The following is a 14,552-nucleotide window of genomic DNA, read 5'->3' on the forward strand; positions in this document are numbered from 1 at the left end:
CCTGCCCTGGCAGGCGGATTCTTAACCACTGCCTCACCAGGGAAGTCCTTGACATCTTTTTATATTGTGTATCCATTAGCAACTTATTATAGCTATATCTATTTTTAACACTTTTGTTTTTTAACCCTTACACTAGAGTTAAGTGGTTATGATGCCATCATATTACAGTATTAGATTATTCTGAATCTGACTATATACTTACCTTTACGAGTGTATTGTGTATTTTCATATGTTTTTATGTTACCAGTTAGTAGCCTTTCATTTCATCTTGAAGGACTCCTTTCAGCATTTCTTGTAAGGCACATCTAATGGTGATGAACTCCCTCGGCTTTTGTTTGTTTGGGAAAGTCTTTATCTCACCTCCATTTCTTTCTCTTTTTTAAAATTAATTAATTAATTTAGTTTTGGCTGTGTTGGGTCTTTGTTGCTGTGCGTGGGCTTTCTCCAGTTGCAGCGAGCAGGGCTACTCTTCCTTGCAGTGCACAGGCTTCTCACTGCAGTGGCTTCTCTTATTGTGGAGCACAGTCTCTAGGCACGCAGGCTTCAGTAGTTGTGGCATGCGAGCTCTAGAGTGCAGGCTCAGTGGTTGTGGTGCACAGGCTTAGTTGCTCTGCGGCATGTGGTATCTTCCCGGACCAGGGCTTGAACCCGTGTCCCCTGCATTGGCAGGTGGATTCTTAACCACTGCACCACCAGGGAAGTTCTCACCTTCATTTCTGAAGGTCAACTTTGTAGAGAAAAGTGTTCAAGGTTGGCATTTTTTTTCTTTCAGCTCTTTGAATATATCATCCCACTCTCTCCTGGCATATAATGCTTCTGCTGAGAAATCTGCTGATAGCCTTATAGGGGTTGTCTTGTTTAATATAAACTCTTTTCTCTTGTTGCTTTAAAAATTCTCTTTTCATCTTTGATTTTACACAGTTTTATTATAATTTGTCTTGAAGAAGATGGTTTTGCATTGAAAATTTGGGGTGACCTATTGGCTTCATGAACATGGATGTCCAAATCCCTCCCCAGGTTTGGGAAGTTCTCATCACTATTTATATAAGCTTTGTACCTGTTTCTCTCTCTCTTCTTCTGAAACTCCAGTGATTATTTCTTTGAATGGTGTCCCTTAAGTCCCATAGTCTTTCTTCATTCCTTTTCACTATTTTTTCTTTTTGCATCTCTTGATCAGATACTTTAAAATGATCTCTCTTGCTCCTTCTACTGTTTTTCTGTCACATTTCAATTTTCTGTTTCTATAGCAGCAAGCTGTTCTCCCTTGTTCTCAGTGGCCACTAGGCATCTAAAGTATCTGGGTTCCCTGACAGTTCCAAGTCAGGTGAGAAAGATACCAGTTCCTTGAGCAGCCCTCCAAAAACCTGAAAGGCTGTATTCACACTCATCTTTCTCCTTCCCAAGGGAGCTAGCTGCCCCCTTGCTATTCTTTGTTCTTCATGGCTCTCAGGCATCCAAACTACGCCAGTTCCATCCGTTCTCTGAGTGAGGCAATATAAAAACTAGTCCCCCAGGCAGCCCTCCAAGAAGCTGAAACATTGGACACATGCTCTACTCTTCTCTTTCCCCTCGAAGGTGGAGTAGTGAACCAGGGTGTTTTTTCCTGGTGCTGAGCTGTGCCAGCTTGGGGGAGGGGCTGATGTGAGTAAAGTAAAATTACTCTTATTTGTTTCAATACAGCTGTTTCAGCTTTATGCTCACTTAGGTACTCCCAACTTCTTAAGTTGATTATGGAATTTTTGCAAAGGTGTTTTATTACATATATCACTACGAATTGGTATTTTTGTGAGAGAATTAGGGCTGAAACTTTCTATTCTGACATCTTGCTGGTGTCATTTGATCCATTTTTGAGTTAATTTTTGTATATAATGTGATGTAGTGGTCCAACTTCATTCCTTTGCAAGTGGATATTCAGTTGTCTTGACATCACTTATTGAAAAAGAATTATTCTTTTCCCATTGAAGTGTTTGGGAACCATTGTTGAAAATCAACTGATGAATAAATGTGGGAATTTATTTCTGAATTCTCAATTATATTCCATTGATCTATATGTCTATCCTTATCCCACTACCACATTCTCTTGATTATTGTAACTTTGTACCTAGTATTTTTTTTTTTTTTTTTTTTTTGCGGTACGCAGGCCCCTCACTGCTGTGGCCTCTCCCGTTGTGGAGCACGGGCTCCGGACGCACAGGCTCAGTGGCCATGGCTCACGGGCCCAGCCGCTCTGCGGCGTGTGGGATCCCCCCGGACCGGGGCACGAACCCGTGTCCCCTGCATCGGCAGGCAGACTCTCAACCACTGCGCCACCAGGGAAGCCCTGTACCTAGTTTTTAAATCAAGAATCATTAGTGCTCCAACTTTGTTCTTTTTTATCAGTATTGTTTTGGCTGTTCTGGGTGTTCTTGCATTTTCTTATGAATTTTTGGATCAGTTTATCAATTTCTGCAAAAAGCCAGATTAGTTTTGACAGGGAATTTGTTGACTCTGTAGATCACGTGGGGGAGTATTGCAATTTTAACAGTATGAAATTATACTATATTCATGACCATGGGATTTTCCCTCCATTTATTTACATTTTGTTTAATTCCTTTCAACAATGTTTTATAGTCTTCAGAGTATGCATTTTATATTTCTTTTGTTAAATTTAGTCCTTAATATTTTCATCTTAAAATTTTTATTTATTTATTTTGGCTGCGTTGGGTCTTCGTTTCTGCACACAGGCTTTCTCTAGTTGCAGCAAGCTGGGGCTGCTCTTTGCTGTGGTGTATGGGCTTCTCATTGCGGTGGCTTCTCATGCTGTGGAGCATGGGCTCTAGGCGCGTGGGCTTCAGTAGTTGGGGCTCGCGGGCTCTAGAGCATAGGCTCAGTAGTCGTGGCGCACGGGCTTAGTTGCTCCGCAGCATGTGGGATCTTCCCGGACCAGGGCTCGAACCCGTGTCCCCTGCATTGGCAGGCAAATTCTTAACCACTGCACCACCAGGGAAGCTCCCTTCAATGAATTTTAAACTGTATTTTTTTAAACTGTATTTTTGAGTTATTTTCTCCGTGGTTTCTCTAGACTTTACTATATACATTATAACTTAACAGTATCTCCAGATTTATGTTAACTTAATTCTATTAAGACAGAAAGATATTACTCCTATATAGCTCTTTTTCTTCCACCCTTTTTGCTTTATTATTATTATAGCTATTACATCTTATAGTGGGTTGAACTGTGGCCTCCAAAATGATATGTCCACTTCCTAGCCCCTGGAACCTATGAAAGTGACCTATTAGGAAAAAAAGGACTTTGAAGATGTAATTAAGTTAAGGATCTTGAGATGAGTTCATCCTGGATTTTCCAGGTGGGCAATAATTCCAATGAGAAGTTTTTTTAATAAGAGATAGAATAAGCGAAGACACAGACACAGAGGGAAGGCCATGTGAAGATAGAAGCAGAGATTGGAGCAATGCAAATAGCCACCAAAAGCTGTATGAGGCAAGGAATGGAATCTCCACTAGAGCCTCCAGAAGCCTCCAGTACAGCCCCTCAAACACCTTGAGTTTGGATTTCTCCCCTCCAGAACTGTGAGAAAAACTGTCTTAAGCCACCCAATGTGTGGTAATTTTTTTGCAGCAGTTGCAGGAAACCAATATACATCTCTATACATCACAAACCCCAAAGTACATTGTTATAATTATTACATTATATCATTTTATATCTTTTAAAGATGCTGAGAGAAAAAAGGAAATCAATTATATATTTATAGTGTTTCTTCTTTGCCATTTCTGGTTCTGTTCATTTGTTGATGTGGATCAGAATTACCATCCGTTGTCCTTTCCTTATCTAATACAGCTGTTCTTCTATCCACCTCCTTTGTACTGTAATTGGCAAAGTTGTTTCATTTCTATATATTATAGGCCCAGCAATACATTTATACATATTGTTACATACAATTGCTTTTTTAAAAGAAGAAAGGAGAAGCCTCTGGGCATATCTCAGAAGGAGTACTCTTCCTCTCTCCCTGCCAGAGCCACAAGGGAATGTTTCTTGGATGTTCACTTTGAGAACCTAGTGGGGTTCCTGAAAGTAAAGCCTGTAAAATTGGGTGTAGGGGGCCCGCAACTGTGCCCTCCAGGAGTTTCTCACTCTCAAGATAGTCCACAACTCAGCCTTCAGCAATTTGTCAAAATTTCCATTTAAGTGTTCCCTACCAGCCTCTGGCTCTAGTGGCTTCTGCTCCATGGAAGCAGATCTTGGCTGTGACTCTCTGGATTTGCTTGTTTCTCCAGATTTCAGGGTGGAGGTTTTCCCTGTAAACTCAGTTCTCTGATGGGTTCAGGAAAAGTCATGTATCCAGCTTTTCTTCTTGTTATTATAAGGAAAGGAGTGATAAATTCTAAGCTCTTTACATGTTGGAGCTGAAACTGGAAGTTTGTTCTTTCTGTTTATTTTTCTCAGCCTTCTCAAATGTTTCTTCTTGTTCTTGACTATGTACCAAGCAGAGCCTGTTCACGTTTTTACTGTTTCCAATGTGGCTTTAATTTCTGTTATTATATTCTGTTATTTCTGATTTTATATTTCTCTTCCATTTATTTCATGAATTGCATCAGTTCAGCTTTCATGGTCTTTTGTGGCCTTTTCATTTTCTTTTTGAAATTCTGTATCTTTGTTTTGAGTTCTTAATTCTCTGAGACCCTTTAAAATTGTTTCATAAATCTTCTGACTAGAGACCTCTAGAGACCTGTGGGGTTTTTCTGTTTTTTTTTTTTTGCTTTTTGTTTTGGCCAGGCCATGCCGTATGTGGGATCTTAGTTCCCCGACCAGGGATGGAACATGTGCCCCCTGCAGTGGAAGCATGGAGTCTTAACCACTGGACCACCAGGGAAGTTCCAGAGACCTGTGTGTTCTTATCTGTTATTTTTCATATTTATTTTCTTATTCCTTCTTGTAATATTTATGTAGATCCTATGTTGGCTCTTTTTTGACTGCTATTTATCTTTGAGAGGAGTTCCTTTAGGACCAGCTATCTGCAGGCGGAAAGTGTAAATGGATGGGCCAGCAGTGCTCTGGACTAACATGAACATTTCCTTGTTTACCATTTGTTAGAGGAGTTTGCGTATACCTTAGCTTTTACATACCTCCAACTAATGAGAACTGGCAGCTGCAGAGCAATTTGTCATCTAGAGTTTTCTCTTAACTTTACCATATCCTTAGGTTCACTCTTGAAACAATGGTGCCTCTGCTCACTATCACATTCAGTCCTGTTTTCTCTCCTATTTTGCACTGACAAATGGGTTTACAGGAAAATGCTGCCTGATTTAGCCTATGTACCTAGATGTTTTTGTTCCAAACAAGGGACCTTTGGTTTCATATCTCAGTGTGAAGCACTACTCTGCAAAACTCCAATCTACCAGCTTTTCCCAAGGTCTCCAGTGGCAGGAATCCTATCTCAGCATTTTCTCTCATCGTAGTTCAATCTTCATGGCACTTGGTAACTTCTCTTCATATATACTATGGTTGAAGTTCAAGTGTTTTAAAGAGTTTCATCAAAGATATAACTTTATTAAATTAAAATGTTTATTTTCACTTATCCATAATTGATAGAAATCCCACTTTTTGTCTGGTTATTGAAGGTATGTAGGAAATGTATGTTTTTTATTTTTAAGCTAATCATCTCATTGAGCTCTTTTTTAGTTCTAATTATTTTTTCTTTAATTCTCTGGGATTTTATGAGTAGAAAATTATATTACCTATAAATTTATCATCTAACAGTATATTTTATACTCCTTTCTAACACACACACACACACACACACACACACACACATACACACACACACTTCCTTATCTTGTGTTGTCCAGAATATCCAAGTCAGTATTGAATAATAACTATGACATGAAGTGTGCTGTTATGCTCCTGATTTTTCATGGGAATAATTCTAGTGTTTTTACAGTTTAAAATGAAGATGGCCATTTTTTTGTGACAGCTGTCAAATTTTTATCAACGTTCTTTTAAATATAGATCACAGTAATGATCTGGAAATACTTTGTTTTGAAACTTAATATAATGTGGAATTTGTGTAGAGTCCTTTTTGGAGAACGTTGATAGTGTCTTTCTCAGATCTTTATTTTAGGTTAGGCGCTCCTAATAAACTGATGTCAGGTAGGGTGGTTGGTAATGGTTGCAAGCCTTCCTTTTCAGCAACACTTGATGAAAATTTTTTCTGCAGCTCAGAGGAAGATCTGGTGTGACTGCTTACCAAATATGTAGGAATATGAAATTTGATATAGGTAAAATATGTGATTGAATCAGATTGGCTAGCTCTTAACACAATGACATTCAGCAAAATTGAGTTAAAAAATTAAGTATAGGGCTTCCCTGGTGGCTCAGTGGTTGAGAGTCCGCCTGCTGGTACAGGGGACATGGGTTCGTGCCCCGGTCCGGGAAGATCCCACATGCCGCGGAGCGGCTGGGCCCGTGAGCCATGGCCTCTGAGCCTGCGCGTCTGGAGCCTGTGCTCCGCAATGGGAGAGGCCACACAGTGAGAGGCCTGCGTACCACACACAAAAAAAATTAAGTATAAAAGTCTAGGACTGGGACTTCCCTGGTGGCGCAGTGGTTAAGAATCCGCCTGCCAATGCGGGGTCACGGGTTCGAGCCCTGGTCCAGGAAGATCCCACATGCCGCGGAGCAACTAAGCCCATGAGCCACAACTACTGAGCCTGCACTCTAGAGCCCACGAGCCACAACTACTGAGCCCGTGTGCTACAACTACTGAAGCCTGTGCACCCTAGAGCCCATGCTCCACAACAAGAGAAGCCACCACAATAAGAAGCCCATGTACAGCAAAGAAGAGTAGCCCCCATTCCCCGCAACCAGAGAAAGTCCGCATGCAGCAACAAAGACCCAACGCAGCCAAAAAAAAAAAAAAAAAAAAAAAGTCTAGGACTTTTTGATCTGTGTCTTAATAACATCTAGAAAAAAACAGATGTGAAGTTTAGTTTTTAATCCATCATAAAAAAGTTATGTGATGCAGCTGTTAAAGAACCAGAAGCAATTTTAGACTCGCTATTACTTGATATGTAGTATTTAGAATGAAAGGACTAGATGTCCTCTTCTTGGATATGATTTGACCAATCTGGAGTATGACTTTAAGATCTGAGAGGTACACTTTGAAGATGAAATAGAATAAGATTTTAGAAAGAAGTAATTTTAGAAAAATTGGTACATAGTTATAAAAATTAGTAAGTAAACGTAGCATAGAGTTAACTAGTGTGAAGATTCATGAAAAAGGGTCTATGACATTTTAAATGATATTATATTATGGAGAAAAACTTGGTAGTACAAACTTGAGAAATTCTATAGTAGTATGCTATTGGTAAGGTGTTCAAGTAAAAAAAGAAACAATGAATGATGTAGGCCAGGCCGCTATGTATCGAGATACATAGCCACTTAATTTACATGCCCAAAGCTTAGCTGGATATTTAAGAAACAAAATTGAGTGATACAGATCTCTACCCTCCAACAGCTCCCACCCTGTGAGGCTTGATTTGAACCCTACATGAAGCTATTTTATAGGATGAAAATTTGCTTAACGTGATTGTCATGTCCAGTCTTTTAATTTAGTTCCCATAAGTACATAACATACTCCCAGGGAATAATCGTAAGCACTAAGAAAATCTTATTTATAGCACAGTATCCTTTTGCTGACAAACTCTTTGGTGGGTATTCAGATTATTCTCCTGTTTGGCTTCAATATCTCTAATATGAACTTATGCATTATGGCTAGAAATCTCTTGAATTTACAGATTACGGCCAAGTTTGGTGGGAGAGCTTTATTATAACAGTCTTTGCAATAGAGCCCAAGCAGAAATCAGAACAACGTTTTTGCACAGAGTCCACTTAAACTTGTACTTGCACCTAATTAAAAGCTTGAAAGTATTTGAATTAGGAGACACTATGGAAAATGCCATAAACTGGCAAAATGAAATATTAGAAAGGAAAGGTTCTGCTAAAGAGAAGTTTTGTTAATTCAGGATTTTATTCACCTAGTAATCTTTTTAAAAATTAATTAATTTATTTTTTCACCTAGTAATCTTATACAAAAGAAAAAAGTCTTGAGATTTTCTCATCTTTGGGATATCCAAATATCCCAAGTATCTCCTAAATGTTGCTTTCCCACAGATCCCAGTTTGTATGAGTAAATATTGCTTTCCCTTGCTTCCCACAAACTCCAGTTTATGTCAGTAAATACCACTTTCCCACAAACCCCAGTTATGCCTAAAGATAGGGAGGCAGATGGTGGGACAAATTCTACTAGGAGAGTGCTATCCACTTATACCTAAGACTAATTAAATCTTTTAAAAATAAACATCAGTGGCAGTTTAAACAGAAACAGGAGAAAAGGAAAGCCAAAAGTCTGAGAAGTGTGTGAATGGGGGAGAGTTTTTGTCAGGAGTTTCCATGCTGATTCTCAGTATGTGTTTTCCTTTCTCCCCACTTCCTAATCCACACCCACACATCCTATTGATCTCAGAGAGGCAGAAGTGAGTGATGGCGTGAAGCGAGATCTTAATTCCTTGCCCAGGAATTGAACGTGGGTAGCCTGGATGAAAACCAGGAATCCTAGCTGCCACACCCACTGGCTCTTGCTCCCAGTGAAAAATACATTTCTCACAGAGGCAAAACTGTAAAAACAGGTACAAAGTTTATTATTAGAGACACAGCACAACAACAAGTGGGAGAGCACACAGAGAAACAGTTTGTTTAGTTTAGAAGCAAGACCGAGATGCACACCCAGAGAGAAAGGGTGTGGGCGCCCTCCTTAATGAGGAGGAGCACAGTAAAAATGTGGTTAAGTCATCTATATAGGGCAGTTCTTCTGGGTCTTTGTCTACCTTTGGCCAATTACCTGGTTTCTTTTTCCACACCTGCCCTGCCTTAGGACCCTCCCCAACATGTGTGCACAACAGCCCAGAGGCTATGGGATGGCCTTAGCATCACATATTATGGGGTGGTGCCCCCTCCCTTTTGACCCCCAAGGAGCCTTTCTAAGCATGTGCAATATTTCCCTTGCCCCAAGGATGGGAAATGTATGAACTCTTGATCTTTTAACAGGGTTTAGTTCCATTCGGTCCCTGCCAATAAAATGTCCAATGTCCAGTTATTTACCCTATTTCTGTTGCTGGTTTTTACATCAAGGTGCAGATCTTGAAATATAGACTGGAGTCTGGTCATAAATATGTAGTTCTGGAGCCTGTTTGTCTCTTGTATGTGATGTAAACAAGGGGCTGGTAATGAATGTCCAGCCTGGAGCCCATCTATCTCCTGCCTCACTATCCTCCTAAACCCGGGATAATTAGAAGCTTGATTGCAGGTGTAAAATTCACGGGCCTTCCAAAAGTTGAGTACATCTCTCCAGGTGCATTTCATCTGCTGCTAATGGAAAAGCGAAAAGTATAACCTTTTACCCCAAAGCAGTTAGCTTGGTTAGCAGCATTAAATTAAAATGAGAAAATGCAAATCCTAATAATCTCTCACACTGAAGTAGAAAATCAGTTTTGGTTCTGAAATTTGCTGAGGAATAAATTCAATTTTTATTAGTTATTTCACATCCTAATGAGGATTCCCCAGTGATGGATATGCTTATGACTCTACCGAACAACATTTCAATGGGCTAACAGGTTTCTCACTTTAATTTTATTCAAGACTTGGCGTCAATGATTTTTTTGGTTCCCTAATTCAGAAAGACAAACTAGTCAGGGGCATTTACTATATATTTACATTGCCTTATGTGGCAGCCTGCCCTACTTCCTTGGAAGAAATAAGGAATGGGTTTGTGATGGTCAGAGGAGACTGGTTCTTAGTGGCACACTGAAGTTACCAATCCCACTTTCAGTCTTAAAACCAGAAAGCTGGAGCTGCCTATCTACTCCTGCCCCCACCTCCATTTTAACTGACAATTTAAAAAATTATTAGAGAAATATTCAAACATACACTAAAGTTGAGAGAATTGTGTAATTAACCCCACATATCCTGTACTCAGCTTCAATAATTATCAATACTTTTAGGCAGTTTTCTGACCAGGAAATATAATGCCCTGAAAGCTTCAATTCTTTATCTCTATTTGGCTTTTGTCTTTCAAATTTTGGTTCCTGGGGCTTTGGACACTGCAGTTGTATTAAAAGAAGGATTTGAGTGAGGAATTTAGTGTTTAATGTCAGTCTCTTTTTCAGCTCTCCTCCCTCTCTGGAGAAGCCACTGGTTATAGGGTGCTAGGCGGAATCTGGCAGTATTTATTGCGGCCAAGAGCTGTTTTTCATAAAACAGATCACTGTCCCGATTTCCGTGCAGAAGACCGGCCAAAAAACAAAGCTGGAGAATTTATGGGTATCAAGCCAGTTCTTACCCCACCTCAGTGCTGTTTTCTAAACATTTACAGAGAGCAAATTTGCAGAACAGTTTTCTGGTCACACTCTGTAAAGTATCTCAGTACTTTCCCCTTCACTTTGCACGTCCTGTTTGGGGATGAGTTGTCAATCTTTCTGAGTTTTTGGTGCTAACCTCCTCCCTCGCCCACAGCGTCGGGGGTCGCTTGCAAAGCACTCCCAGTAGGGCCTCCTGGGGAAAGAGAAACTGCTGATCCGCAAAAAAGCGGAAACGTGGAACCGGAATTGTGCTCGCACACTTTTGTGTCTTGAAAAGCGAGAATCCCGGGGAAGCTTCCCAATCTGTCCCTCGCTGGTAGCCTCTACTGAAATCTTGGCAGCTCCCGGGATATAAGAAGGTGCAGGAAGAGATTTAAACCCGCAGCGGAGAGGCTGAGAATCCAGCACGGAATGCATCCCAGCACTTGGTATTGTGGGCTCCTGTTTCCTTAAGCCTCGAAGGTGTCGTGGTTCACGGTCTCGGTTCCGCCTCTCAGCGCCTCCGCCCCGCGGTTCCTGTCGGAGTTCCGCCCTCTCCGCGGTCACTGTAGGGAGTCAGTGGGTCCGAGCGCCCGGGACCCGACGCTCCGCTTTCAAGCAGTCGCGGAGAAACGCCAGCCGAGGTCAGCCCCAGTTATAAACTGTCTTCAGGTAGAGGTTGTAGACATTAAGACCGCAGCGGTCTCAGGGCGTTTCCTAGGAAACGCCGTTTAAGGGAAGGCGTATTAGTTGTTGGGAGCGTCTTCCTTGCCCCGCCCCGCGCTCGCTGCCGGGGCGCGGGGCGAGATCCCAGCTGGCAGGGAACCGAGACCGCGCTTCCCCAACGCCGGCGGTTTACCTCGTCTCTGCACCCCTAGGCGGCGCTGCACTCCTCCGCACCCGGCTCGCTCCGCTTTCCCAGACGGCTGCCAAGCCTCCAGTCTAGCAAGCCTAGCTCGCAGCCAGCCGGCCCCGGGCAATTCCGGTATTCGGAAGACGAACGTCGGCGGTCTCTGCACCTCCAGTCGGCAGCAGCGGCCGGTCGGCCCTCTTTTTTTTTTTTTTTTAAACCACGGCTTGTGATCTCCGGGAGTCCGGAGCATGGTCCCGGGTCACCGCTGGTGGAACGAGGACGCCGAGAGGGAGGGAGGATGGTGGGCTGGAGGGTGGCGGTTCTATGTTTGTGGGTCTCCTGCGGCTCTGCAGCGGGACAGGTCGAATACTCCGTGTCGGAGGAGACCGAACGGGGCGTAGCCGTAGGCAGTGTTGCCCAGGACTTGAGGCTGTCAGCGGCCGCTCTGTCCTTGCGGAACTTTCGCTTCCTTTCCGGCCACGGGGAGCCCTACTTCGAGGTCGATCTGGCCAGCGGAAGCTTGGTGGTCAGAGGGCCGGCGGATCGCGAACGGCTGTGCGGGGACAAAGCTGCCTGCGTCCTGACCTCTGAGCTGGTGCTGGAGGACCTGCTGGAGCTGCACAAGATGCACGTTCACGTCCTGGACACCAACGACAACTCGCCTCACTTCCCTGCCGGCGACGTGCAGTTGCGCATTCCCGAGTTCCTGATGCCCGGAGTCCGTTTTACTCTCCCTAATGCCCAAGATGCCGACGAGGGAAGCAGTGGGGTGCTAAGCTACAGCCTGAGCCCCAGCCAGCACTTTCGCCTGGACATGGGGTCGTGCGCGGGTCGACGGCAGCGAATAGCCAGAGTTGGTATTGGAGAAAGCGCTGGATCGGGAGCAGCGTGCCACCCACCGGCTTGGGCTCACCTCCTGGGACGGCGGGCGGCCGGCGCGCTCCGGAGACGCACAAGTCACCATCGTCGTGGTGGACACAAACGACAATGCACCTGTATTTGAGCGCTCAGTATACCGCACCAAGGTGCCAGAGACTGCACCCAACGGGACTGTGTTATTCCGAGTTCAAGCCTCGGACCCGGATGAAGGCTCCAGTGGGGAAATCCGGTACTCCTTAAGCAATAGCACGCAGGCAAAGCTGCGACACCACTTTCACGTGCACCCTAGAAATGGGGAAGTGCGGGTAGCTGCTTCACTAGGTCCGCCTGAAACGCTGTTGGAGGCATACATCGAGGCGAGGGATGAAGGCGCCTTCGGTCTAGCCAGCACCGCCAAACTGCTGGTGGAAGTGACTGATGTGAACGATCACGATCCCGAGGTGAACCTCCCCACTTTCTCCAGTCCAGTTTCCGAGGACACCGCCGCTGGCACAGTGATTGCTCTCCTTAGTGTAAGGGATGAGGACCTTGGTCCCAATGGTAAGGTCGTTTGTAGCATGTCCACTGGAGGCCCTTTTAAGCTGAAGGCTTGCTTTGACAACTACTACAGTTTGCTGACTGATGGGCCGTTGGACCGGGAGCAGGTCAGTGAATACCAGGTCCTGATCACCGCCTTAGATGGTGGCTCGCCCCCACTTAGCACCCGCAGGACACTGACTGTGTCAGTTGCTGATGTGAACGACAATACACCAAACTTTCCTCACCCGAAACAGGAACTTCTTGTGGCTGAAAACAATGGCCCTGGGGCCTCCCTAGGACGTGTGTTTGCCCAGGACCCAGATCTGGGGAAGAATGGCGTCGTCTTTTATGAGCTGTTGGATATTATCTCTGAAAGGCAGGCAGCCTCTAACTTGGTGGCAGTAGATTCCTCCAGTGGGGCTATCACTGCCAAAATTTCCTTTGACTTTGAGCAGCTCAGGGAGTGTTATTTCCAAGTGGAAGCCCAGGATGGTGGCATTCCTCCCAGAAGTGCAACAGTGACTGTGAACTTGTTTGTGGTAGACAGGAACGGCAATGCTCCAGTCATCTTGTTTCCCTTGCCCAGAAATGGCTCTGTCCCAGTGGAAATTGTGCCCCACTCTGCCAGAACAGGACACCTGGTCACAAAAGTGGTAGCAGAGGATGCAGACAGTGGCTCCAATGCTTGGCTTTCTTACCACATCTCTCAGGCTTCTGACTCGAGCCTTTTTAGAATTTCAGCCAATATGGGAGAGCTCCATACTGCTCGCTTAGTTCTTCCCACTGATGCAGTTAAACAGAGGGTGGTGGTAGTGGTCCGGGACCATGGAGACCCATCACTTTCCACCTCTGTCACACTGGGCGTTCTGTTGAGCAACTCTGTCCCGCGGGTCCTTCCAGACTTTGAAGATGGCTGGGAAAAAGGCGGACACCCTTCTGCCCAGAACATGTATTTAGTAATTGCCCTGGCCTGTATTTCCTTTTTATTTCTGGGGTGCTTACTTTTCTTTGTGAGTAGCAAGTTGAGCCAGATCCCAGGCTGTTGCTCTCAGAGCTGCTGTCGCTCTCCAGAGGAGTTGAGATATGGGAGCAAGATGGCTTCGAATCCTTGCATGACATCTGCCACAATAGATGTCACTACAGTCGAAAGACTTTCTCAGACCTATCTCTATCGGGCCTCTCTGGGACGTGGTTCTGACAATAACAGTTTGCTGTTGCATGGGGAATACAGTGCTGCTGACCTGAGAAATTTGGCCTCTGAGGTAGGACTGAATGTGCCAATATCCTGTATTCAGATTCACAATAGGAAAGGGGATCATGCAGATGTCAATGCCATGGTAAGCAAATTTTATGGGATTTGATTCCCTTGACCAGGAAATGGCCACTAGCTATTTCTGAAATGTTTCTTAGATGAGCCTTTGGCAACATTTAATCCAATGAATTGAATGCTCCTGCTTAGCATCCCCTGTGCCAAGGATTCTGGGAAGATATAGGTGTTAAAAGAGACTGTCCTTGGCCTCAAGAAGGTTACAGTTTATTTTTGAGAAAGCAAGGTAAGAAATTCAAACCTATTACAGAACAATTAAAATAATATAGCATAAAGTTCTAAAATTAAGAAAAATAAAGCACCAAAGTTTCTGGTACAGGTAATAAACAACCTGGGGGGTCTTTTTTATATAAATTTATTTATTTTTATTTATTTATTTTTGGCTGTGTTGGGTCTTCATTGCTGCTCGTGGGCTTTCTCTAGTTGTGGTGAGCAGGGGCTACTCTTTGTTTCAGTGCGCATGGTTCTCATTGCGGTGGCTTCTCTGGTTGCAGAGCCCAGGCTCTAGGCACGCAGGCTCTAGTAGTTGTGGCGCATGGGCTTCGTTGCTCCGCGGCATGGGGGATCTTCCCGGACCAGGGC

The 14,552-nt window shown here is 43.9% G+C and overlaps 2 protein-coding genes across 9 annotated transcripts in view; both read left to right on the forward strand.

Annotated features, from left to right (window-relative positions):
* The window catches only part of LOC308615791 (protocadherin alpha-C2), a gene marked incomplete at its 5' end in the record, with an annotated part of 150,963 nt that overhangs the window by 57,832 nt on the left and 78,579 nt on the right, over positions 1–14,552 (forward strand). The gene's annotated exons all lie outside the window — the stretch shown is intronic.
* Positions 11,544–14,004, forward strand: PCDHAC1 (protocadherin alpha subfamily C, 1; the record flags this gene model as incomplete). The annotated part of the gene is given in 3 exon segments (XM_081231594.1): positions 11,544–12,068; positions 12,070–12,090; positions 12,094–14,004. Coding segments are annotated over 3 exon segments (2,457 nt in total).

Source organism: Mesoplodon bidens (genome assembly GCF_964165515.1).
Source record: "Mesoplodon bidens genome assembly, chromosome: 4".
NCBI lineage: Eukaryota > Metazoa > Chordata > Mammalia > Artiodactyla > Ziphiidae > Mesoplodon > Mesoplodon bidens.